We start from the raw sequence: 25,265 nt of genomic DNA, 5'->3' as shown, positions 1-25,265 counted from the left end.
CTGACTTCTGGCTCTGCAAGGGGGGTGACGGCGGGCTCTGGGAATGAACCCCTAGGCGTACCTAGTGTTCCAAACCCTCAGGAGCAAATGGTGTCCTGTAGCCAAGAAGCAGAGCCTTTAAACTCACTAGAAGTAGGTCTGACTTCTCTCCCCTAAGTCCCACGATGCAGGGAGACTGTTGCCAGCAGTGCTCCCTGAACATAAAAAACCTAACATAAAGTATTTTCCGAGAAACTCAGTAGAGGTCCTCAGTGTGTATCCAGTCTGCCTGGGCACAGATTCTAAACTTGAGTCTGGAGGAGGGGCATAGAGGGAGGAGCCAGTTTACACCCATTCAAAGTCTTAAAGTGCCCATGTCTCCTGCGGATCCCGTCTATACACCATGGTTCTTATGGTGTCCCCAGCATCCTCTAGGACATATGAGAAAATATCTTCAAGCAAGTTCTCAAAGGAAATCTGTCTGATGGCCTAGATGTTCATTGAAAATGACCAATAGGCCCAAGCCTCCAGGAAGGGCCCACAAAAGGATGAACCCAGGAGAGCTGACATTAGTTCAGCACTTAGTTACAGCTACTTAATGTACTTTACTTTCACTGCAAATGTTCTTTATAGCAAGTCTGTGAAGTTGTCAGTCACAGTGTCTGCTGTATCACACCCGACATGGCAACCTACTGAGAGCATGATGGCCATTCAGTACAACCATTCTATTTACAGTATACCAGTACGCATATTACTCAGCTATCTACAGTCTGACATATATAATTTAACTTGGTTCTTGCAATATGGTACTCCGAAGTGCAGTGAGGGTACAACTATATCTGCCCATCGCTATATAGTATATAATAATCTCAACAGACTGGCGTACACAGCATCAGCAGCAACAACACACAGTAGTACAACACTGTACACACAGTACTGCTACCCGTGCTGCTGAGTGAGCGATAGTTACAGGGCGCCTGCGCCAGAGTGCTTAGCATCCGGCAGGGGCGCTGCTGTACTCTGTGGTGTCGCTCTTGTCAGAGAAGCTCGCCAATGGTGTCCATGTCGCGCCACTGATGACATCACTCCCACACGTGTGCCCAGCTCACACATGGCTGCTGCCCGCAGTACGGAGAAGTTACAGGCGTCAGGTATGCCGGGATATGGGGCGCACTAGCTCTATTCACTGGTAACAGAACGCTGGGTATTCCGGGCATAGTGGCAAGTACAGGTCACGCTACATGCACCCGGCTGTGGTGCTGTAGTAGTATCATGACAGCTCGGTGTTTCAGTGGTACGCTGTAGCCGTAACGCAGCTGACCGTGTAGTGGAAAGTTCTGCGGTAGTTACTGTGGCTGTATGTGGGCTACATGCACTGACGTTTAGAAATAAACCAAGGTCTGTGGTTCTGTACCTGACAGGACACAACATCACCCATCATGACCTGTAAAACTTTGTTGGTATCTAATTTATTTTGGTCTGGTTACAGTGGCCGGTTGTCCTATCAGAACCACTGTGGACCTAACGAGATTGTAGGGTAACTTGGACCATGTATCTGCATTCACTGCAGCTGTCCTGTACAGTATTTTATGTTCACAGTAGTGGTCTACCAGCATCAATACGTTGAAACTTAATGCAAAATGTATTGGTGAGATGACTTGCACTGTATGGTGTCAACAAGCTTTGAAAAATCAGGGCAGTAGGTAATCTGGCGTTAAGGTGGTCACAAAATAGCCTTAATAATTATACCCTTATCAAATAATAGCACCAATAATAATGCACACAATTAAAACCCCATCAAACAATAGTTTTTCTCTAACGTCCTAGTGGATGCTGGGAACTCCGTAAGGACCATGGGGAATAGCGGGCTCCGAAGGAGGCTGGGCACTCTAGAAAGATCTTAGACTACCTGGTGTGCACTGGCTCCTCCCACTATGACCCTCCTCCAAGCCTCAGTTAGATTTCGTGCCCGGCCGAGGTTGGATGCACACTAGGGGCTCTCCTGAGCTCTTAGAAAGTTATAGTCTTAGAATTTGTTCTTTTCAGTGAGACCTGCTGGCAACAGGCTCACTGCAGCGAGGGACTAAGGGGAGAAGAAGCGAACTCGCCTGCTTGCAGCCGGATTGGGCTTCTTAGGCTACTGGACACCATTAGCTCCAGAGGGATCGACCGCAGGCCCAGCCTTGATGTTCGGTCCCGGAGCCGCGCCGCCGTCCCCCTTACAGAGCCAGAAGCAAGAAGATGGTCCAGAAAATCGGCGGCATGAAGACTCAGTCTTCACCAAGGTAGCGCACAGCACTGCAGCTGTGCGCCATTGCTCCTCATACACACTTCACACTCCGGTCACTGAGGGTGCAGAGCGCTGGGGGGGGGCGCTCTGAGGCAGCAATAAAAACACCTTGGCTGGCAAAAATACCTCAATATATAGCCCCAGGGGCTATATATGAGGTAAATACCCCTGCCAGAAGTCCATAAAAAACGGGAGAATAGGCCGCGAAAAAGGGGCGGAGCCTATCTCCTCAGCACACTGGCGCCATTTTCCCTCACAGCTCCGTTGGAGGGAAGCTCCCTGGCTCTCCCCTGCAGTCTACAAGGGTTAAAAAAAGAGAGAGGGGGCACTAAATTTAGGCGCAGTATACATTATATATATAGATATAAAGCTATAGGGGACATAACTCAGTTAGTCCCTGCAGTATATAGCGCTCTGGTGTGTGCTGGCATACTCTCACTCTGTCCCCCCAAAGGGCTTTTGTGGGTCCTGTCCTCGTTTAGAGCATTCCCTGTGTGTCTGCGGTGTGTCGGTACGTCTGTGTCGACATGTTGAATGAGGAGGCTTATATGGTGACGGAACAGAGGCCGATATATGTGATGTCGCCCCCTGTGGGGCCGACACCAGAGTGGATAGAGAGGTAAAAGGTATTAACCGACAGTGTCAACTCCTTACATAAAAGGGTGGATGACGTAACAGCTGTGGGACAGCCGGCTTCGCAGCCCGCGCCTGCCCAGGCGTCTCAAAGGCCATCAGGGGCTCAAAAACGCCCGCTCTCTCAGATGGCAGACACAGATGTCGACACGGAGTCTGACTCCAGTGTCGACAAGGTGGAGACATATACACAATCCAATCCGTGACTTGATCCCGGCAATAAAAAATGTGTTATACATTTCTGACTTTAACCTCTATAAATGGGTTTTAGGTTTGGGGAGAAAAAACAGGCAGGGTTTTGTTCCCCCATCAGATGAATAAATGAAGTGTGTGAAAACCGTGGGTTCCCCCGTTAAGAAACTGGTAATTTATAAAAAGTTACTGATGGCGTACCCTTTCCCGCCAGGAGGATAAGTTACGCTGGGAGATATCCCCTAGGGTGGATAAGGCGCTCACACGTTTGTCAAAAAAGGTGGCACTGCCGTCTTAGGATACGGCCACTTTAATAGGTACCTGTTGATAAAAAACAGGAGGCTATCCTGAAGTCTGTATTTACACACTCAGGTACTAGACTGAGACCTGCAGATAGTGCTGCTGCAGCGTGGTTGGTGACCCTGTCAAACAGGGATAATAGTTGGCAAACATAAAAACATATTAAAGACGTTGTCTTATATATGGGGGATGCACAGAGGGATATTTTGCCGGCTGGCATCCAAAATAAATGTAATGTCCATTCTGTCAGGAGGGTATTAGAGACCTGTCACTGGACAGGTGATGCTGACTTAAAAAGCGCATAGAGAGCCTTATAAGGGTGAGGAATTATTTGGGGATGGTCTCTGGGACCTCGTATCCACAGCAACTGCTGGGAAGAAATAATTTTACCTCAGGTTTCCTCACAGAAAAAGGTACAGTCCTTTCGGCTTCAGAAAAGCAAGCGGGTCAAATGGCGCTTCCTTTCTGTACAGAGACAAGGGTAGAGGGAAAAAGCTGCACCAGTCAGCCTGTTCCCAGAATCAAGATTCTTCCCCCGCCTCCTGTGAGTACACACCATGACGCGGGTGCTCCACAGGTGTAGCCAGGTACGGTGGGGGGCCGCCTCAAAAATTTCAGCAATTAGTGGGCTCGCTCACAGGTGGATCCCTGTTTCTTCCAAGTAGTATTTCAGGGGTACAAGCTGGAATTAGAGATGTCTCCCCCCAGCCGTTTCCTAAAATATGCCTTGCTGACAACTCCCTCAGGCAGGGAGGCTGTGCTAGAGGCAATTAATAAGCGGTATTCCCAGCAGGTAATACTCAAGGTGCCCCTACTTCAACAAGGACGGGGTTACTATTCCACACGCATGGTTCGGTGTGACCCATTTTATATTAAAATCCTTGAACATAAAAAAATTCAAGTTCAAGATGGAATCGCTCAGGGCGGTTATTGCAAGCCTGGACGAGGGGGATTACATGGTATCCCGGGACATCAAGGATGCTTACCTGCATGTCCCCATTTACCATCCTCGCCAGGAGTACCTCAGATTTGTGGTACAGGATTACCATTACCAAGTCCAGACACTGCCGTTTGGACTGTACATGGCACCGAGGGTGTTTTATCAAGGTAATGGCCGAAATGATGATACTCCTTCAAAAAAAAGGGAGTTGTAATACAGGACTAGGTCCTAGTGACCATGGATTCCAGCCTTTGAGGCTGGGGGGCAGTCACATAGGGAAGAAACTTCCAGGGACTTTGGTCAAGTCAGGTTATTTCCCTACACATAAATATTCTGGATCTGAGGGCCATTTAAAATGCCCTGAGGCCAGCAAGGCCTCTGCTTCAAAACCAGCCGGTACTGATCCAATCAGACAACATCACGGCAGTCGCCCATGTAATCAACAGGGCGGCACAAAAAGCAGGATGGCGATGGCAGAAGCCACAAGGATTCTCCGATAGGCGGAAAATCATGTGTTAGCACTGTCAGCAGTGTTCATTCCCGGAGTGGACAACTGGGAAGCAGATCTTCTCAACAGACACGACCTCCACCCGGGAGAATGGGGACTTCCTCCAGAAGTCTTCCAATAGGATTGTACACCATTGGGAAAGGCCACAGGTGGACATGATGGCGTCCCGCCTTAACAAAAAGCTATAAAAGATATTGCTCCAGGTCAAGGGACCCTCAGGCGATAGCTATGGACGCTCTGGTAACACTGTGGGTGTACCAGTCGGTTTAGGTGTTCTCCCCTCTGCCTCTCATACTAAAGGTACTGAGAATAATAAGAAGGCGAGGAGTAAGAACGATACTCGTGGATGGCCAAGAAGAGCTTGGTACCCAGAACTTCAAGAATTTATATCAGAGGACCCATGGCCTCTGCCACTCAGTCAGGACCTGCGGCAGCAGGGGCCCTGTCTGTTCCAAGACTTACCGCGGCTGCGTTTGACGGCATGGCGGTTGAACGCCGGATCCTGAAGGAAAAGGGCATTCCGGAGGAAGTAATTCCTACGCTTACTAAAGCCAGGAAAGAGGTTACAGCAACTCATTATCACCGCATATGGCGAAAATATGTTGCATGGTGTGAGGCCGAAAGGGCCCCAACAGAGGAATTTCAACTAGGTCGATTTCTGCATTTCCTGCAAGCAGGAGTGACTATGGGCCTTAAATTGGGTTCCATTAAGGTACAGATCTCGGCTCTGTCGATTTTCTTTCAAAAAAGAACTCGCTTCAGTACCTGAAGTTCAGACATTTATAAAAGGAGTGCTGCATAGTCAGCCCCCGTTTGTGCCTCCTGTGGCACCTTGGGATCTCAACGTGGTGTTGAGTTTTCTTAAAATCACATTGGTTTGAACCACTAAAAACCGTGGATCTGAAATATCTCACATGGAAGGTGGTTATGTTATTGGCCTTGGCTTCTGCCAGGCGAGTATCAGAATTGGCGGCTTTGTCTTGAAAAAGCCCTTATTTGATTTTCCATATGGATAGGGCAGAATTGAGGACTCGTCCCCAGTTTCTCCCTAAGGTGGTGTCAGCGTTTCACCTGAACCAGCCTATTTGGTGCCTGCGGCTACTAAGGATTTGGAGGACTCCAAGTTGCTAGACGTTGTCAGGGCCCTGAAAATATATGTTTCCAGGACGGCTGGAGTCAGAAAATCTGACTCGCTGTTTATCCTATATGCACCCAACAAGCTGGGTGCTCCTGCTTCTAAGCAGACTATTGCTCGTTGGATTTGTAGTACAATTCAGCTTGCACATACTGTGGCTGGCCTGCCACAGCCAAAATCTGTCAATGCCCATTCCACAAAGAAGGTGGGCTCATCTTGGGCGGCTGCCCGAGGGGTCTCGGCTTTACAACTTTGCCGAGCAGCTACTTGGTCAGGGGCAAACACGTTTGCAAAATTCTACAAATTGGATACCCTGGCTGAGGAGGACCTGGAGTTCTCTCATTCGGTGCTGCAGAGTCATCCGCACTCTCCCGCCCGTTTGGGAGCTTTGGTATAATCCCCATGGTCCTTACGGAGTTCCCAGCATCCACTAGGACGTTAGAGAAAATAAGAATTTACTCACCGATAATTCTATTTCTCGTAGTCCGTAGTGGATGCTGGGCGCCCATCCCAAGTGCGGTTTATCTGCATTACTTGTACATAGTTATTGTTAACTAAATCGGGTTATTGTTGAGCCATCTGTTGAGAGGCTCTATTGTTTCATACTGTTAACTGTGTTTCATATCACGAGTTGTACGGTGTGATTGGTGTGGCTGGTATGAGTCTTACCCGGGATTCAAAATCCTTCCTTATTGTGTACGCTCGTCCGGGCACGGTACCTAACTGAGGCTTGGAGGAGGGTCATAGTGGGAGGAGCCAGTGCACACCAGGTAGTCTAAGATCTTTCTAGAGTGCCCAACCTCCTTCGGAGCCCGCTATTCCCCATGGTCCTTACGGAGTTCCCAGCATCCACTACGGACTACGAGAAATAGAATTATCGGTGAGTAAATTCTTATTTTTCTCTTGGCAGTGATGTTATGCAAGCCAGGCTCCACACAATGCAATCTGAATCAGGACCTGATTCAGATGGTGACTCTATACTGATGATTGAGGTGTTGCGCAATTTTGTGCTACCGTGCATGTGTGAAACTCCACAAAACCCTTACTGTGCACGCCTAAACCTAATTGTACGATGACTGTCACATATCAAGTGTGTACCATGAGTGGCCGGAGACAGCAAGTGTGTACCGTGAGTTAAACTTTTAGAAATGTGGAGGACACTAATTTATATTTTATAAAGAATACTGCAGTAGAGATCAGTGGGATCCGTGCAGCTATGAGTATGGACAAATATTGTGACTAATTGTAAACCAAAAATACATCCTGGAAAAAAACATTTTGCTACCGATACAGACTTGGTCACACCTAACTTTTACGGACAGAACTGTATAATGTTTATAGCTCCTTTTATGAATATGTATGATGACCTCCCACCAATAGAAATGTGTTTAAGATGAATACTGTGCCTGCCTTGCCACCACAGTTCATATTCTAAGCTCTTGATCCTCCTTTTGTATCTAGAGGTATTCTTCAGCGCTAATAGAGTGACTGTAGAGAGACTCGGAGCTGACATCCTGGACACCCACAACTAATGCATGCGGCTGTCGCTGCCAGTGTACAGGAGGTGGGTGAGCTGGACCGCTCAGTGATCCTCTGCTGCGTGATGTTTCACAGACAGCGTGACTGTCTATGCCCTGGATGCTTGTATGTCTGCATAGAGTGCCGCTATATTGCAACGCTCGCCTGTAGCAGCAGGGAGCCAGTAGCATGATTGCCCACACTATGTAGCAGCGTACGTCAGAGCGAAAGGGTAGATAATTCATGACCTGCTCTCCGATACTTCTGGTCCTGCAGCACGGTTTCTAAGTTCTCCACAGAGAGCGGTTGACAATATGACATCACCCGCGCACTTCATTACTGAGATCCCAGAAGCCATCCCAGGTTTATTTTTGTTAAGTTGTCCACGATCTACCGGCGGATACCCCGCAAGCTACTGGTAGATGGCAATCTACCTTTCAGCCAGGTCTGCTGTAACTCTTAAAAATGAACTATATAAACGGGTAACATGGACCTTGGTGCAAGTTAAGTTGTCCTCTGTCACTACCAGAATCACTTTGTGCCAGGCTTGATTTAATGGCCTGGCACAAAGTGGTCGTGCCCTCCTCCCAATGCAGTTTAACCCTTCTTCCACAGCCAGCCCTAACCCTCCTCGGCATACTTACATTCAGGATTCCTGCATTGGCACTCTGACAGGTGTCTGGATTCCGTCGCTGGTCTCCTGACTGCCAGCATGCTGTCCGTCGGTATGCCAGTTCGATCCCAATTTAACGACATCCTAGGCAAGGCAATGCTATCAATATGCATACACACTAAAATTAGTAAAACATCAGTTACATATTTATAAATAAATATGAAGCCTTCTGCATTGTCCTTAAAATACAAGTTTAGTCTTCCATATGCAAAATGCTTGGGACGAGAAGTATTTTGGATATCTGGAATATCTGCATACCATAATGAGATATCTTGGAGATGGGACCCAAGTCTAATACATGAAATGCATATGTTTAATATACTGTACACTTTATATACATAGCGTGCAGATAATTTTATGCAAGACTTAATTTGTATACATTGTACCGACAGAAAGCAAAGGTGTCACTATCTGTTACACTCAAATTTTGGATATCGGATTTTTAGATATGGGAGACTCAACCTGTGCCATGCTATTACACTCTATACAGACATAGAACAATACCCTGAAGATATATTAATCCGTAATTTTATACGTACTCTTTCTGTATTAAAATAACTCTCGCAAAATAAAAATGAAGAACTGAAAAATCCATCCAGCAACTAAAACCAACAGGAGTTGAGTAGTAGTTAATACTTTTATACTATTAATAAGACTGCAGACTAAAGGTCCATACACACTGGGCGATGATGTGGACATCGCTGGTAGGAATATAGCTCAGTGCATACACACCGAGCGATTTTCCCTGTGCCCAGTGATGTTCACGGGGTGTGAACCACTTTCCACAGTAGGAGACTGTAGAAAGTGCTTCACTCGTCTGGTAAAACAGGCCGACGGACGACAGCGGGCAGCGATGATGCGGGAGTGCGCACAAGCGCTCATTGCCTGGCCATACACACTGGCCGAGTTTGAGCTAAAAAAAGTGAGCTACTTTAAGCTCAAAATTGGTAAGTGTAGGGGAGGGCAACATGCGGGCCGGATGCGGCCCGCGGACCGATCGTGCCTGGCCCGCTGTGCCCCACCAGAGTGCAATGACAAGCGGCCCGACAGGCCGCTTGTCATTGCACTGCTCTCAGACGCGGCGCCGCTGAGGAAATCCCGGTCACGTCACAGGGTTTCTGACCGGGATTTTCTCTGTTACCATGCGCGCGCTGGGGGGCACGGGGGGCGGGCACTGCAGTGAGCAGGAGCGGCGGCTGAGTGAGGAGAAGAAGCGACTCCAGGCGGCAGCAGCAGCGCGGATCTTCGGACAGTGGGGATCGTCTGCCACTGTGACAGACAGGTAAACCCCCTGTCCAGCCAGCCCCTGGATCAGCGCTTAAGCTGCCATATAGGTTTAGGGGTGGGGAGGCAGCGGAGTTAAAAACTGCAATATGGGTTTAGGGGAGGGGAGGGGGGGGGGGGGGAGGGGGGTAGGGACTGTCTGCCTTAATGTGTAAAAAGGGACGCTGTCTGCCATAATATGTAAAAAAGTGGGACGCTGTCTGCCGTAATGTGTAAAAAGGGGACGCTGTCTGCCATAATATGTAAAAAAGTGGGACGCTGTCTGCCGTAATGTGTAAAAATGGGGACGATGTCTGCTGTAATGTGTAAAAAGGGGGACGATGTCTGCCGTAATGTGTAAAATGGGGGACGATGTCTGCCGTAATGTGTAAAAAGGGGGCACTGTCTGCTGTAATGTGTAAAAAGGGGGACGATGTCTGCCGTAATGTGTAAAATGGGGGACGATGTCTGCCGTAATGTGTAAAAAGGGGACGCTGTCTGCCGTAATGTGTAAAAAGGGGACGATGTCTGCCGTAATGTGTAAAAAGGGGACGATGTCTGCCGTAATGTGTAAAAAGGGGACGATGTCTGCCGTAATGTGTAAAAATGGGGGCGCTGTCTGCTCTAATGTGTAAAAAGGGGGACGATGTCTGCCGTAATATGTAAAAAGGGGGCACTGTCTGTTGTAATGTGTAAAAAGGGGACGCTGTCTGCTGTAATGTGTAAAAAGGGATGCTGTCTGCCTTAATGTGTAAAAAGGGGGACGCTATCTGCCATAATGTGTAAAAAGAGCACGCTGTCTGCCGTAATGTGTAAAACGGGGGCGCTGTCTGCTGTAATGTGTAAAAAGGGATGCTGTCTGCCTTAATGTGTAAAAAGGGGAACGCTATCTGCCGTAATGTGTAAAAAAAAGGGCACGCTGTCTGCCGTAATGTGTAAAAAGGGGACTCTTTTTGAGTATTTTGTGTGTGGCCCTCGAATATTCGCTGGAAGTGTTAAGCGTCCCCCCAGCTGAAATAATTGCCCACCCCTGGGCTAGTGTGTATGGGCCTTAGCACCCCTTTCCGACCGCTATGCCAGGTCTCACCTGGGATTTTGTACACAGGTAATTTCCAGCTGAGACACTTTTCAGACTGGCTGCCCCTGGCTTATTGTCAAGTTGGTGACGTAACCGCCGACGCATGCCAAGGAGGCATTTGGAGATGAGATGATCTCCAAGCGCCACCTCTTCCTATGCAGTGAATGGATGCCCGGCTTACCTGATCACACTGCACCGTGAGCCATGTTGAACCTGTGTTAAACCCTGTTCGCTACCCAGGTTGAATTAACCGGGTTATTTCAACTGGCCCCTTTCAGACTGTGCCGCAACCTGGGTTGCTGTGCGTTCACGTGCAATAACCCGGGTTATTGCTGGCAGTCTGAAAGGGGTATAGTTTTTAAGACTGATGTCTAGATATCAGACTAACTTAAATACAGATTCTCCCATTTAAAATACTAAAAGCACATAAATTACTTATGGTGCTGTTAGTAACTAGTTACCAGTCTGTCAAAATGATGGAACAACATAACAGTAATGTTAGCTTTACTGTTATACATGCCCAAATGTAGCAACATTTGAATTGCTCTGTCAGGCACCATCTAGTGGCTGCCGGGGCACAAAACACTTGAATTCTCGCCCTTTATAGGTGAAGACCCATGTTACCCTTTATTATATAGGATGACAGGATGTACAGGAAGGTGAGTTTGGGGGGGGGGGGGGGTTGCTTTAGCTGGAGTAGTGATAGATTGGCCATACCAGTGACATTTGTGATCTTGTACTGTGGCTAGCCTACAAATCAGTAAGTGGGGTGTTTTTGTATAATAGTTGTGGGAAAAAAGGTAGATATGTTTAAAAATGTTTTACTTTTCCTGTAATTAAATAATGTTCCTTCAATACTAATAGATTGTGGGTTTATTTACAGAAATGAAGGAGGACGTGGGGCGAATTTTAATTCAGTTTAAAAATGAAAATGGAGAGGTGCTGGGATCCTCCTTTGATGTGCCACTGGATATTACCCCCGATAAACTGCAGCTGGTCTGCAATGCTCTTATACAGGAGGTATTGGCAACCACCTATGCATGACAAACATTACTGCATACGTCACCATTGCTGTCTATTGTGACCAATACACCTCAAGATGAAAGAGCACACTTACACACAGTATGTGTGCGATCAACTCAGCATTGTTGCTATAGAATATATTATATGAAAGTAATGTTCTTAGGAAAAATGTATCTGTATGTGTGAATGTCTACCTATCACACCAACATGACCCCGTTCTTTGACCAGGGCACCTTGAAACTCTCAGTACTGTTTATTACAGCCTGCAAAACTCTTGCTAATAACTTGGCAATGGGCCTAATTCAGACCTGATCGCATCAGCAAATTTGTTAGCTAATGGGCAAAACTATATGCACTGCATGGGGGGTAGATGTAACATGTGCAGAGAGAGCGCTAGTTTTGGGTGGGGTGTGTTGAAAGTGAAATCTAAATTGCAGTGTAGAAATAAAGCAGCCAGTATTTACCCTGCACAAAAACAAAATAACCCACCCAAATCTAACTCTCTCTGCACATGTTTTATCTGCCCCCCCCCCCCTCCCCCCTCTCTGCCGTGCACATGGATTTGCCCATTAGCTAAACAAATTTGCTGCTTCAATCAGGTCTGAATTAGGCCAATGTACAATTAATAGAATCAAAATTGATTTGGTGCCATAATGAATGCAGTCACAACCATTAAAGCATTTGGTCCACAATAGACATTGATTAACTTAACTACATGTAATCAGTATGATATACCAGCGGCCTTGATGCCGACCGTCAGTATACCGACGGTGGCATCCCGGCCACCAGTATGCGAGCAACGGGGCGAGTGCTAGAAAGCCTCTCGCTGTGCTCGCCAGTTACCATTCACTGCGGGAATGGTAACTCGCTGCGCTTGCCACAGGTTATATTCTCCCTCTATGGGTGTCGTGGACACCCGCAGAGGGAAAATAGCCTGTGTCGCCGGTATTCCGGTGTCTGCACTTCACCGCTTGTCAGGATTCCGGCGTCTGTATTGTAAATGCCAGAATTCCGACTGGCGGTATGTTTACTGCTTCCCATCTACATTGCTATGAGTCTTTAAGTACAAAATGTTTTGTTTTGATGTGTATTAGGAGGAGCCAGTGCCACTAGCGTTTTTTGTCCATGATGTGGAGATTGTGACGTCTTTGGATAAAACTTTGGATAAGCAGTCAGTAGAAACAGAGAAGGTCTTAGATATAATCTATCAGCCACAAGCTGTATTCAAGGTTCGCGCTGTGACACGATGCACCAGCTCTTTGGAGGGCCACACCGAAGCTGTTATCTCTGTAGCTTTCAGCCCAACTGGAAAGTAAGCATGATTGCAAAATGTAGAAATTTATTTTTAATACGCATCAGAATAAAATAGTGCTGAATATTTTCATATTATGTTTTTTTTCAGGTACTTGGCCAGTGGCTCAGGAGATACAACTGTTCGTTTCTGGGACCTCAGCACAGAAACCCCTCATTTTACTTCCAAGGGTGAGCAGAGACAAAAATTGTCATGTGTTTGGTGTTATTTATTTATTTCTCTAACATCCAAGGGGATACTGGGATGGTAATAGTTACCATGGGGTATAGATGGGGTCCATTGGAGCTATGGTACTTTAAAAATTTCTTCAGCATGCTGGCTTCTTCCCTCTATGCCCTTCCTGTAGACTCCATTTAGAATAATGCGCCCAAGGAGCCGGGTGCATTCTCTGGAGCTCCAAAGGGTTTTCTTCAAAACTTTTTTAGTTTATTATTTTCAGGCAGCACTGGCTGGCACCAGTCTGCCTGCGTCGTGGGACTTGAGGGGGATGGGGAACCAACCCAACCTAACCTCTTATAGGGTTAATGGTCCGGATCCCCGCTGACAGAACAGTAAGCTCCTGAGGTGTTGTTACGCTTTATCCCCTGGGTGTGCGAGCACTCCATCAGCATGCCGCCACCCCTTACAAAGCTGAAGACGCTAGAGTGGAGAGTACAGAAACCGGGGTCCCGGTTTGCAGGTCCCTGGTTCCAATAGCGGCATTAGGGCGTGGTGTGCACTCGGCGCTGGAGGCTGCGGTGCACGCTGTGGGAGCCCACACTGGCGCTGACGCAATATAGGGGTTTTCACTTACGTCCTGGAGGATGCTGGGGTCCATTTAGTACGAAGGGGTATAGACAGGTCCACTAGGAGCCACTGGCACTTTAAGAGTTTAATAGCGTGGGCTGGCTTCTCCCTCTATGCCCCTCCTACCAGACTCAGTTTAGAAAATGTGCCCGAAGGAGCCGGTCACAGCTAGGGGAGCTCCTAGGAATTTTTCTAGTTTTATTATTTTCTACGAGTTGTCAGCAGCCTCCTTGTACCTAACAACAGCCTCCTGCTTCATGGGACTTAAGGGGGGGGGGGGGAGTAGCAACCAACTCTTGAAGTTAATGGTTCTCTGTCTCCGCTGACAGGACACTAAGCTCCTGAGAGTGCTGATTGCAAGCCCACAAGGTGACCGCTTCACTCACGCAGCACGGCCGCCACCCCCTTACAGAGCCAGAAGAAAGAAGAGTGGTGAGAACAGCGCCGGCGACCCGATTAGCGGGACGCTTGCGGGAATGGCGGCACAAGGGTGGGAGCGCAGCTCTGACAGTCTGCACTCCATGAAGGCTCAGCAACATGCATATGTAGATGCTGCTGAGGGGCGTCCTGGGCCAGTGTGATCACCCTAAGACTGGTAAATACAGCTAACGGGCTAATCCCGCTGTTGGCATCAAACACCTCAGACCAGTATAATCTAATTGTGTGGGAAGCCGCGTGCCATAACAGGGGGTGTGGCTTCTCCTCAGAGCGGATCCAGCACTCACCAGCGCCATTTTCTCCCTGCAGATCACTGAAGCAGGACGCTGACAGAGCACTGAACCCCACATAACTCCAGTTATCCCCTGCGGTACCAGGGTGTTATAGAGAGGGGGAAGGAGTGTAGTTAGCACTAATTAACCTATTAAGGTTAGTTAGTCAGAGCTGGGCTTTTATCATAATAACTGCACACAGGGGCGCTGTGTGGCTGGCTCCTCGTACTCTGTGACTCTCTGAAGGTACTCTGGGGCAAACTGTGTCTGACATTTTCCTGTATATGTGTGTGTGAGTGTATATATCCACATTACCATGTCTAAGGGCTCTGTGTCATGTGCTGCAGAGTGTGTATCTTCTCCTGAGGAGTCTATTCCATGTACTCAGGACTGCAATGTGCTTTCCCAGCATTCTGAATCCGAACCCCCATGGGTGGATTCTTTAAGGGGAATGATATCCCAGATTATCAAGGATGTCACATAATGAGAAAGAGACGCAGTTTTTGAGAAAATCTGTAGAGGGTTTGAAGTATTCAGCTCCCACTACTTCCTCAAATACCCCACCTACATACCCGAAAAAAAGTACACTTGCCCAGATAATGTAAGTTGACACTGATACCGACTCTCTAATACATGGGACGGTGATGGGGATATGCAGGGGGGTGATGCATCCCTTGCTAAAGGGGTGCAGCTAATGATTGAAGCCATTAGGGATGTTTTACATATTTCTGAGAAGGTACCTGAACAAGTAGAGGAATCTTATTTTACAGAAAATAGGACATCCTCGCTTACCTTCCCTGCTTCTAAGGAGTTAAACTCTTTATTTGAAAAATCCTGGGAAAACCCAGAGAAAAAAATGCAGATCCCTAAAAGAGTTCTCATTGCTTTCCCATTCCCTGAAGAGGATAGAAAGAAGTGGGAAAACCCACCCATAGTAGACGCTTCTGTATCTAGTTTGTCTAAAAAGGTGGTTTTACCTGTCCCTGGTTCAACTGCCTTAAAAGAGCCGGCTGACCGCAAGATTGAGACTACGCTCAAATCACTATACACTGCTACAGGCGTGACTTTAAGGCCCACAATTGCTTGTGCGTGGATTTCTAAAGCCATAGTAAAGTGGTGAGGCACATTACTAGAGGACTTAGATACTATGGATAGGAGTGACATTGACTTGTTTTTACGTCACATAGAGGATTCTGCTGGCTTCATGGTGGAGGCCATGAAGGATCTTGGCATGCTGAATGCAAGGGCTACTTCCGTGGCGGTCTCGGCACGCAGAGGACTCTGGCTACGCCAATGGACTGCGGATGCAGAATCCAAGAAAAGTGTGGAGAACCTACCCTTCACAGGTCAGGATCTGTTTGGGGGACGCATTGGATGCGTGGATCTCCACGGCAACGGCGGGTAAGTCAACCTTTCTCCCCTTAGCAACACCACCCAGTAGGAAATCTTATCCGACGTCTACATTGTAGTCCTTTCGGACTGCAAAATTTAAAAAATCCAAATCCCCTTCCACCTTCTTTAGGGGTGGTCGGGGAAAATCCAGAAAACCTGCACCAACAGGTTCTCAGGAACAGAAACCTGGTTCTGCTTCCTCAAAATCTTCAGCATGACGGTGGACCTCCCAACCTGGAGATCGGGAGGGTGGGAGCGAGACTAAAGGATTTCAGTCACATCTGGGCATCATCATGCCTAGACCCCTGGGTGACGGACATTGTTACCCAGGGCTACAGACTGAAGTTTCAGGAATTCCCACCTCACAGATTCTTCAAATCAGGCTTACCAGTTTCGCTGACCGAAAATGCTATCCTACAGGAAGCCATTCGAAAATTGGTCCAAACAAATGTTATTGTGCCAGTTCCACCTCACCTAAAACACAAGGGTTATTACTCAAACCTGTTTGTGGTACCGAAATCGGACTGTTCGGTAAGGCCGATATTTAACCTAAAGTCATTGAACCCCTACTTGAGGGAATTCAAATTCAAGATGGAGTCTCTGAGAGTGGTGATCTCAGGTCTGGAGGAGGGGGAATTCCTGGTATCCCTGGATATCAAGGATGCATACCTTCACATTCCGATCTGGCCGCCTCACCAAGCTTATCTCAGATTTGCGCTGCTGGATTGTCACTATCGGTTTTGGTCACCGCCTTTTGGCCTCTCCACAGCACCGAGAGTGTTCACCAAGGTCATGGCAGAGATGATGCTACTCCTCCGCAGGCAAGGAGTGACCATAATTCCATATCTGGACGATCTGCTGATAAAAGCATCTTCCAGGGAGAGGTTGTTGCAGAGTATTGCTCTCTCAACTCGACTACTCCAGGATCATGGGTGGATGCTGAACCTTCCAAAGTCACATTTGGAGCAGACAAGGAGACTGTATCCAGACTCCAGGTCGACAACAAAAAGGTCGACACACCTTAGGTCGACGCCAATTGGTCGACATGGACAAATGGTCGACAGGAACAAGGTCGACATGGAAAAAGGTCGACATGAGTTTTTCACAATTTTTTTCTTTTTTGGAACCTTTTCATACTTAACGATCCACGTGGACTACGATTGGAACGGTAATCTGTGCCGAGCGAAGCAGTGCACTAATTGGGGTTCCCGGTCACACTACGAAAAAAACGACACCAAAAAAACATAAACTCATGTCGACCTTGTTCCTGTCGACCTTGTTCCTGTCGACCTTGTTCCTGTCGACCTTGTTCCTGTCGACCTTGTTCCTGTCGACCTTTTGTCCATGTCGACCTTTTGCCCATGTCGACCTAAGGTGTGTCGACCAATTGGCGTCGACCTTTTTGTTGTTGACCTGGAGTCCCAGACCCAAGGAGACTGCCCTTCCTGGGGATGATACTCGACACGGAAGTGCAGAGGGTGTTTCTACCGGTAGAAAAAGCGTTGGTGATCCAATCAATAGTCCGGGATGTCCTGAAGACAGCCCGGGTATCTGTTCATCAGTGCATTCGCCTTCTGGGGAAGATGGTAGTTTTCTACGAGGCTCTTCAGTACGGAAGATTGCATGTGAGGTCCTTCCACCTGGATCTCCTAGACAAATGGTCGGGATCACATCTTCACATGCACCAGCGGATACGCCTGTCGCCAAAAGCCAGAATTTCACTCCTCTGGTGGCTGCAAACTTCTCACCTACTCGAGGGCCGCAGGTTCAGGATTCAGAATTGGATCCTTCTAACCACAGATGCAAGTCTCAGAGGTTGGAGAGCGGTCACCCAAGGGGAAAACTTCCAAGGAAAGTGGTCACGTCTGGAATCCATCCTTCCGATAAACATTCTGGAACTAAGGGCCATATACAACAGCCTTCTACAAGCGTCACATCTTCTGCAAGATCAGGCCATTCAGGTTCAGTCGGACAATGTAACGGCAGTGTCCTACATAAACCGACAGGGCGGAACGAAGAGCAGAGCGGCAATGTCAGAGGTAACAAGAATCCTCCTCTGGGCAGAAAAGCACGCGGTGGCGCTATCAGCAATCTTCATTCTGGGAGTGGACTACTGGGAAGCGGACTTCCTCAGCAGACACGATCTCCATTCAGGAGAATGGGGCCTCCACCCGGAGGTGTTCGCAGAGGTGACAAGCCGATGGGGTGTACCCCAGGTAGACATGATGGCCTCTCTCCTCAGGTAGACATGATGGCCTCTCTCCTCAACAAGAAGCTTCGGAGGTACTGTTCCAGGTCGAGAGACCCACATGCAGTGGCGGTGGACGCACTGGTAACTCCGTGGGTGTTCCAGTCAGTGTATGTGTTCCCTCCACTTCCACTCACCCCAAGGATTATCAAACTAATAAAAAGAACGAGTTTAGGCGATCCTCATTGCTCCGGACTGGCCAAGGAGGGCTTGGTACGCGGATCTTCTGGAATTATTGCTGGAGGATCCGAGGCCTCTTCCTCTTCGCGAGGACCTCCTGCAACAGGGGCCGTTCGCCTATCAAGACTTACGCGGCTACGCTTAATGGCATGGAGTTCTGAAGGGTATTCCGAAAAAGGTAATTCCTATGCTGATACAAGCTAGGAAGGGGGTTACGTCTAAGCATTACCATTGTATTTGGAAAAAGTATGTGTCTTGGTGTGAATCCAATAAGTTTCCAACTGCGGAGTTTCAACTGGGACGGTTTCTCCTCTTTCTGCAAGCAGGTCTGGATGTGGGCCTACACTTGGGCTCCATAAAGGTCCAGATTTCGGCCTTGTCCATTTTCTTCCAGAAACAATTGGCTGCCCTCCCTGAGGTTCAGACATTCTTGAAAGGGGTTCTGCACATCCAACCACCCTTTGTGCCTCCTACGGCACCTTGGGATCTTAATGTGGTGGTGCAGTTCCTGTAATCGGATTGGTTCGAACCTTTGAAGGATGTGGACGTCACATTTCTTACTTGGAAGGCAGTCACACTGTTGGCATTGGCATCTGCTAGACATGTGTCAGAATTGGGGGCATTGTCATGCAAGAGCCCCTACTTGATTTTCCATGAAGATGGAGCTGAGCTCAGAACGCGTCAGCAATTTCTTCCGAAGGTTGTGCCAGCTTTTAATATCAACCAACCTATTGTGGTGCCAGTGGCTACTGACTCCTCAATTACCTCAAAGTCTTTGGATGTGGTGAGGGCTTTGAAGATTTATGTTTAGAGAACTTCTCGTTACAGGAAGTCGGACGCTTTATTTGTCCTTTATGATCCCAACAAGGTTGGGTTTCCTGCTTCTAAGCAGACTGTTTCTCGCTGGATCAGGTTTACATGCTTATTCGACGGCAGGCTTGCCGTGTCCAAAATCTGTTAAGGCCCACTCTACTCGTAAAGTGGGTTCTTCCTGGGCGGCTGCCCAGGGTGTGTCCGCTTTTCACCTTTGCCGAGCAGCTACTTGGTCTGGGTTGAACACGTTTGCTAAGTTCTTCAAGTTCGATACTTTGTCCTCTGAGGACCTACAGTTTGGTCAGCCGGTTCTGCAGGAACCTCAGCACTCTCCGTCCTGTACTGGGAGCTTTGGTACATCCCCATGGTACTAAATGGATCCCAGCATCTTCTAGGACATAAGAGAAAATAGGATTTGAATTACCTACCGGTAAATCCTTTTCTCGTAGTCCGTAGAGGATGCGGGGCGCCCGCCCAGTGCTTCGTATTCCTGCTTTGTTACTTGGTTCAGTATTGTTGTTTCAGCCGTTGCTGAATTGTTCCAAGTTGGTTAGCTTGGCTTTCCTTTTTGTTATGTGTGAGCTGGTGTGAATCTCCACACTATCTGTATTTCCTTCTCTTGAAGTATGTCCGTCTCCTCGTGCACAGATTCTAGACTGAGTCTGGTAGGAGGGGCATAGAGGGAGGGGCCAGCCCACACTATTAAACTCTTAAAGTGCCAGTGGCTCCCAAAGGACCCGTCTATACCCCATGGTACTAAATTGACCCCAGCATCTTCTACGGACTACGAGAAAATGATTTACCGGTAGGCAATTAAAATCTTATTTTAACCCTGTTTTCTGCTAATAAGGAGTAATTGCCAGTATAAATAAGTCACAGGGACCGGGCGCCATTAAGGGGGCGGGGCTTACCACAGAGCAGAACCAGCAGCTCTCTGGCGCCATTTCCTGCTGCATCAGACTCCAGGCTGCATGCAGGGAAGCGCTGCTCCTCAAACGGACCTTCAAAACACCTTGTAACTGTTACCAGGAGGTTTTACAGAAGAGGGTGGGGGAGCTCTATATTGAACTGTTACCAGGAGGTTTTACAGAAGAGGGTGGGGGAGCTCTATATTGTGTATTTATACATACATCAAACTAGTTACCTTATTAAGGCTCTAGTTTTCTGCCCAGCAAAGCATTGCTATAGCTAAATAGAGGCAACGGTGGCTGGTTCCTTTTCTCTCACTCCTTCCAGGCTTACACTGAGTTTCTGTGTTATAATTCTGCTCATTTGTGTGTCTCTGTGTGTGTTCGTGTGTGTGTATTCTGCTGTTTGAGCATGTCTGCCAAGAAGATTGCATGTCAGTCTTGTAATACAAAGTTTACTCCCAGTCCAGGGGGGTCACTTCTGTGTACACAGTGCAGTCTCCCTTCACTAAGGAACAGCACACAGGACCCACAGTGGCTGGATTCTATAAAAGACATTATGACTAACCTCTCATCTGAGCAGGAAAGGCTAGTGTTTAAGAAATCTATGGAGGATTTTATGACTAAGGCTTCTGATCTCAGACCTGCCTCTCAGCCCCCTCTGCTGGTCTCTCAGAAGCGTGCACTTACACATGTGCTCCAATCTGACTCTGATAATGACATACCGGAGTTAGAGGAGGGAGAAGTGGAGGTGAATTCTGGGGACAGTACTCAGAGGCCCTTATATATTCTACTAGGGAGGTCCTGAATATCACTGATAAGGAGGCAGAAACTGAAGAGCAGTCGTTTTTTAATATAAAATGAAAGTCTGCTGCCACATTTCCTGTATCTAAGGAATTAATCACACTTTTTAAAGAAGCGTGGGTTAATCCTGATACAAAGTTTCAAACCCCTAAGAGGTTGTTAAACTGCTTCCCTTTCCCTATTGAGGGTAGGAAAGTGTGAGAAAATCAGCCCACCCGTGGATACCTCAGTATCCAGGCTGTCACGTAAGCTGGTGCTGTCACCTTTTAAAGGATCCCGCTGATCGTAGGATCGAGACTACACTCAAATCCATTTACTCTGCGGTGGGTGTTGCACAGAGACCCACCATTGCTTGTGGTTGGGTGTCCAGGGCCATTGTTAAGTGGTCTGGTAACATAATAGAGGGCTTTGATACCATGCCGCAGGATGAACTTCTTACACTCCTGCAACACATTCAGGATTCAGCTAACTTCATGAGTGAAGCAATTAAGGAGATTGGCATTCTCAACTCCTGCTGTGTCGGTGCGCAGGGCTCTGTGGCTGCGACAATAGATGGCGGACGCTGATTCCAAGAAAGTTGTTGAGAACCTTCCTTTCACAGGGGAGGCTTTGTTTGGTGAGGAACTGAACAAGTGGATTTTTCAGGCAAATGCGGATAAATCCACCCTACCTCCCGTCGGCAACACCTCCTGCCTATCCCGGACCCACTCTCCAGTCCTTTTGTGTGGCCGGATTCAGGGGCAGAGGCAGAGTGCTCCCAACGCAGCTCGTGGAGGTCGAGGTAAGTCTCGCAGAGCGGCAAACGCAGGTTCCCTGGAACAGAGCTCAGGTTCTACCTCTGCCAAGCCCTCCGCGTGACGTTTTTGGGCCTGGGGCCCAGGGTGTGGCTCAGGTAGGTGCCCACCTCAAATATTTCAGCCATGTTTGGGTGTATTCCTGCCTGGATCCTTGGGTGAGAGCTCTGGTCTCCCAAGGATACCGGTTGGCATTTCAACAGCTCCCTTCTTACAGATTCTTCAGGTCAAGCTTACTAGCTTCACACGTGTCCAAAGTTACCTTGCTAGAGGCCAAACAACGCCTACAGCAAATGGATGTCATCGTCCCTCTTCCCCCTCTACTTAGAAACCAGGGTTTTATTCCAGCCTGTTCATGCTACCGAAACCGGACGGTTCAGCCCGACCGATCTTGAACCTCAAGTCTCTGAATCCCTATCTACAGGTATTCAAGTTCAAGATGGAGTACCTCGGAGCAGTGATTTCAGGCCTGGAAGAGAGGGAATTCCTGGTGTCCCTGGATATCAAGGATGCGTACCTTCACATCCCAATATGGCCTCCTCTACAGGCTTACCTCAGGTTTGCACTGAAGTTAGATCCGTTCCGGGCCCTACCATTTTGTCTATCCACGGCCCCTTAGGTGTTCACCAAGGTGATGGCGGAGATGATGCTTCTGCTCTGAGTGAGAGGTATGAACTTCGTTCCATACCTGGAAGATCTCCTTATCAAAGCGGTGTCCGCCGCTCAGTTGTTGGAGAGCATTGCCCGGACCACACGGCTTCTGACGGATCACGGGTGGATTCTCAATCTGCAAAAATCGCACCTGGTGCCATCACAGAGGCTACAGTTCGTGGGGATGATCCTGGACACGGTGACTCAGAAGGTGTTCCTTCCTCTGGACAACGCTCTCACAATTTAGGCAATGGTGCGCTCCGTTCTGAAACCTCAGAAGGTTTCGGTACATCTTTGCATCAAAGTGTTGGGCAAGATGTTTGCCTCATACAAGGCAATCCATTATGGCAGATTTCATGCCTGTCCGTTCCAGCTGGATCTGCTGGACAAATGGTCAGGCTCACACCTGCACATGCACAAGAAGATATCTCTGGGGGTAATTCCAAGTTGATCGCAGCAGGAAATTTTTTAGCAGTTGGGCAAAACCATGTGCACTGCAGGGGAGGCAGATATAACATGTGCAGAAAGAGTTAGATTTGGGTGGATTATTTTATTTCTGTGCAGGGTAAATACTGGCTGCTTTATTTTTACACTGCAAATTAGATTGCAGATTCACCACACCACACCCAAATCTAACGCTCTCTGCACATGTTAAATCTGCCTCCCCTGCAGTGCACATGGTTTTGCCCAACTGCTAACAGAAATCCTGCTGCGATCAACTTGGAATTACCCCCCTCTGTTCCCAAAAGCAAGGATTTCTCTGTTGTGATGGCTACAAATCCCTCACCTAGTGGAGGATCGACGCTTCGGGACTCCGAATTGGGTGCTACAGACAACGGATGCTAGCCTCCGAAGTCGGGGTGCTGTCACTCAGGGGGCTCAGTTTCAGGGTTGGTGGTCGCCTAAAAATGCTTCTCTCCCTATAAAAATCCTGAAACTCAGGGCGATTTACAATGCCCTTCTGCAAGCTGCTTCTCTCCTTCAACATCGGGCCATACAGGTCCAGTCAGACAGCGTCACGGCGGTGGCGTACATAAACAAACAAGGAGGAACAAAAAGCAGGGCCACAATGCGAGATGTGTCAAGGACACTCCTCCAGGCGGAAAGCAACGCCATAACCATGTTGGCCATCTTCATTCCAGGAGTGGACAACTGGGAAGCAGACTTCCTCAGCAGACACGATCTGCACCCAGGAGAATGGGGCCTACATCCGCAAGTGTTCCAGCTGTTGGTTCAGCGGCGGGGCTGCCCGCTGATCGACATGATGGCTTCTCGACTCAACAAGAAGCTACGTTGCTACTGCTCAAGGACAAGGGATCCACAAGCCGCTGCAGTGGATGCTCTGATGGTGCCGTTGACTTACCAGTTCATCTACCTGTTTCCTCCAATTCCACTCATTCCCAGGGTTCTAAAGAGACTAAATAGGGAAAGTGTTCAGGCAATTCTGATTTCCCCGGATTGGCCTCGCCGAGCCTGGTATGCGGATCTCCGGGCTATGTCCCTCGAAGAGGCCTGGCCTCTGCCGCTTCAAAATTACCGTGGCTACGTTTGACGGCATGGCGGTTGAAAGGGAGATTTTAGCCAGTAAAGGCCTCCATGCCAAGGTTATCTCGACCATGGTCCAGGCAAGGAAGGTGGTCAAGTCAAAGCATTACCACCACATTTGGAAGAAGTACGTCTCTCGGTGTGAGGGTCGACAGTCCTCCGCTGCAGATTTTCATCTGGCCAGGGTTTTGCTGTTCCTTCAAGCAGGTGTGGATATAGGCCTTCGTTCAGACTCCATTAAGGTACTGATCTGTGCTCTGTCTATTTTCTTCCGGAAACAATTGGCTGTGATCCCGGAAGTCCAGACGTTCCTTAAAGGTGTCCTTCGTATTCAGCCTCCTTTTGTGCCTCCCACGGCACCGTGGGACCTCAATTTGGTTCTGACCTTTCTGCAATCGGATTGGTGTGAACCTTTGCACCGGGTGGATTTGAAGTATTTGACGTGGAAGACTGTCATGTTGTTGGCCTTGGCCTCGGCAAGGCGTGTCTCGGAATTAGGGGCCTTATCCTGTAAGAGCCCTTATCTGGTATTCCACGAGGATAGAGCGGAGCTCAGGACTCGCCCAAAGTTTCTGCCTAAAGTTGTGTCGGCTTTTCAAATTAACCAGCCGCAGTGATCGCAAATACTCTCTATAGCGCGTATTTTACGCGCTATAAGCAGTAAGGGACCCAGTTTACAAAAATCAGCGGGTCCCACAGGACGCGCTGTGATTACCGCTGCACACCGCGACCAGCCAGTGTAATAATCCTCCTGCTGCCTCCCCTTCCAATTGGTCCTGCGCTGCCGTGAGCTCCCCCCACCGGGTCACTGATAGACAGGGAGGGCGGAGCATGGTTGGTGCCGCCTCCCCGTCCCCATACAATTGGTGTTGTGCTGCCGTGAGCCCCCCCCCCCCCCCGGTCACTGATAGGGTGGGTGGAACATGGTTGGTGCCGCCTCCCCGTCCCCTTACAATTGGTGTTGCGCTGCCGGGAGCCCCCCCCCGGTCACTGATAGACAGGGTGGGTGGAGCATGGTTGGTGCCGTCTCCCCGTCTCCTTACAATTGCTGCCGTGAGCTCCCCGTCCCCCCGGGTCACTGATAGACATTGCTGCCGCCTCCCCTCACTCACAGCCGGCCCTACACAGCAGAGAGAGCGGCGCCCAGAACGGATCAGTGATTACCTGCCGGCGGGGGGAGGACAGCATGTCAGGCACAATGTCTATGGAGCTCGGGCCTGGTTGCGGGCAGCAGGAGTGGAAAGAGCTCTGTTCCCGGCTAATTCCTTAATCCGCAGCTACTCCCAGGTTGTGACCTTATCGTCATGGTTTTCCTGCCATTCTCAGCACCCAGCAACTCGGTAACAGGGATGGGCAGCTTGTGTTTGTCTCTGTATATATACATGTGTGTCGATGTTTGTGTACTTATAATAAGTACGTGTGTGTCTGTATGCATGTGTAAATGTGTCTGTATCGTGCTCTGCCTGGCGCAATGTGTATAATAACGTGCTCTGCCTGGCGCAATGTGTGTAATAACGTGCTCTGCCTGGCGCAATGTGTGTAATAACGTGCTCTGCCTGGCGCAATGTGTGTAATAACGTGCTCTGCCTG

The 25,265-nt window shown here is 48.6% G+C and overlaps 1 protein-coding gene across 3 annotated transcripts in view; it reads left to right on the top strand.

The window, feature by feature from the left end:
• Positions 1–938: 938 nt before the first annotated feature.
• Positions 939–25,265, top strand: part of NLE1 (notchless homolog 1) — a 151,647-nt gene continuing 127,320 nt past the window's right edge. The window contains exons 1-5 of one of the 3 annotated variants that reach the window (XM_063954009.1): positions 943–1,130; positions 7,439–7,541; positions 11,393–11,529; positions 12,627–12,844; positions 12,935–13,014. In XM_063954009.1, the coding sequence (XP_063810079.1) occupies positions 11,395–11,529; positions 12,627–12,844; positions 12,935–13,014 (433 nt within the window). In that variant the 5' untranslated portion in view covers positions 943–1,130; positions 7,439–7,541; positions 11,393–11,394. Of the gene's footprint in view, positions 1,131–7,438; positions 7,542–11,392; positions 11,530–12,626; positions 12,845–12,934; positions 13,015–25,265 lie in introns of all 3 variants that reach the window. The other 2 variants (XM_063954010.1, XM_063954008.1) reach the window with 2 other exon arrangements.

This window comes from Pseudophryne corroboree, chromosome 2 (assembly GCF_028390025.1).
Source record: "Pseudophryne corroboree isolate aPseCor3 chromosome 2, aPseCor3.hap2, whole genome shotgun sequence".
Lineage (NCBI taxonomy): Eukaryota > Metazoa > Chordata > Amphibia > Anura > Myobatrachidae > Pseudophryne > Pseudophryne corroboree.
Note: the sequence above shows the minus strand (reverse complement) of the source record. Positions and strands in the feature narration are given on the sequence as shown.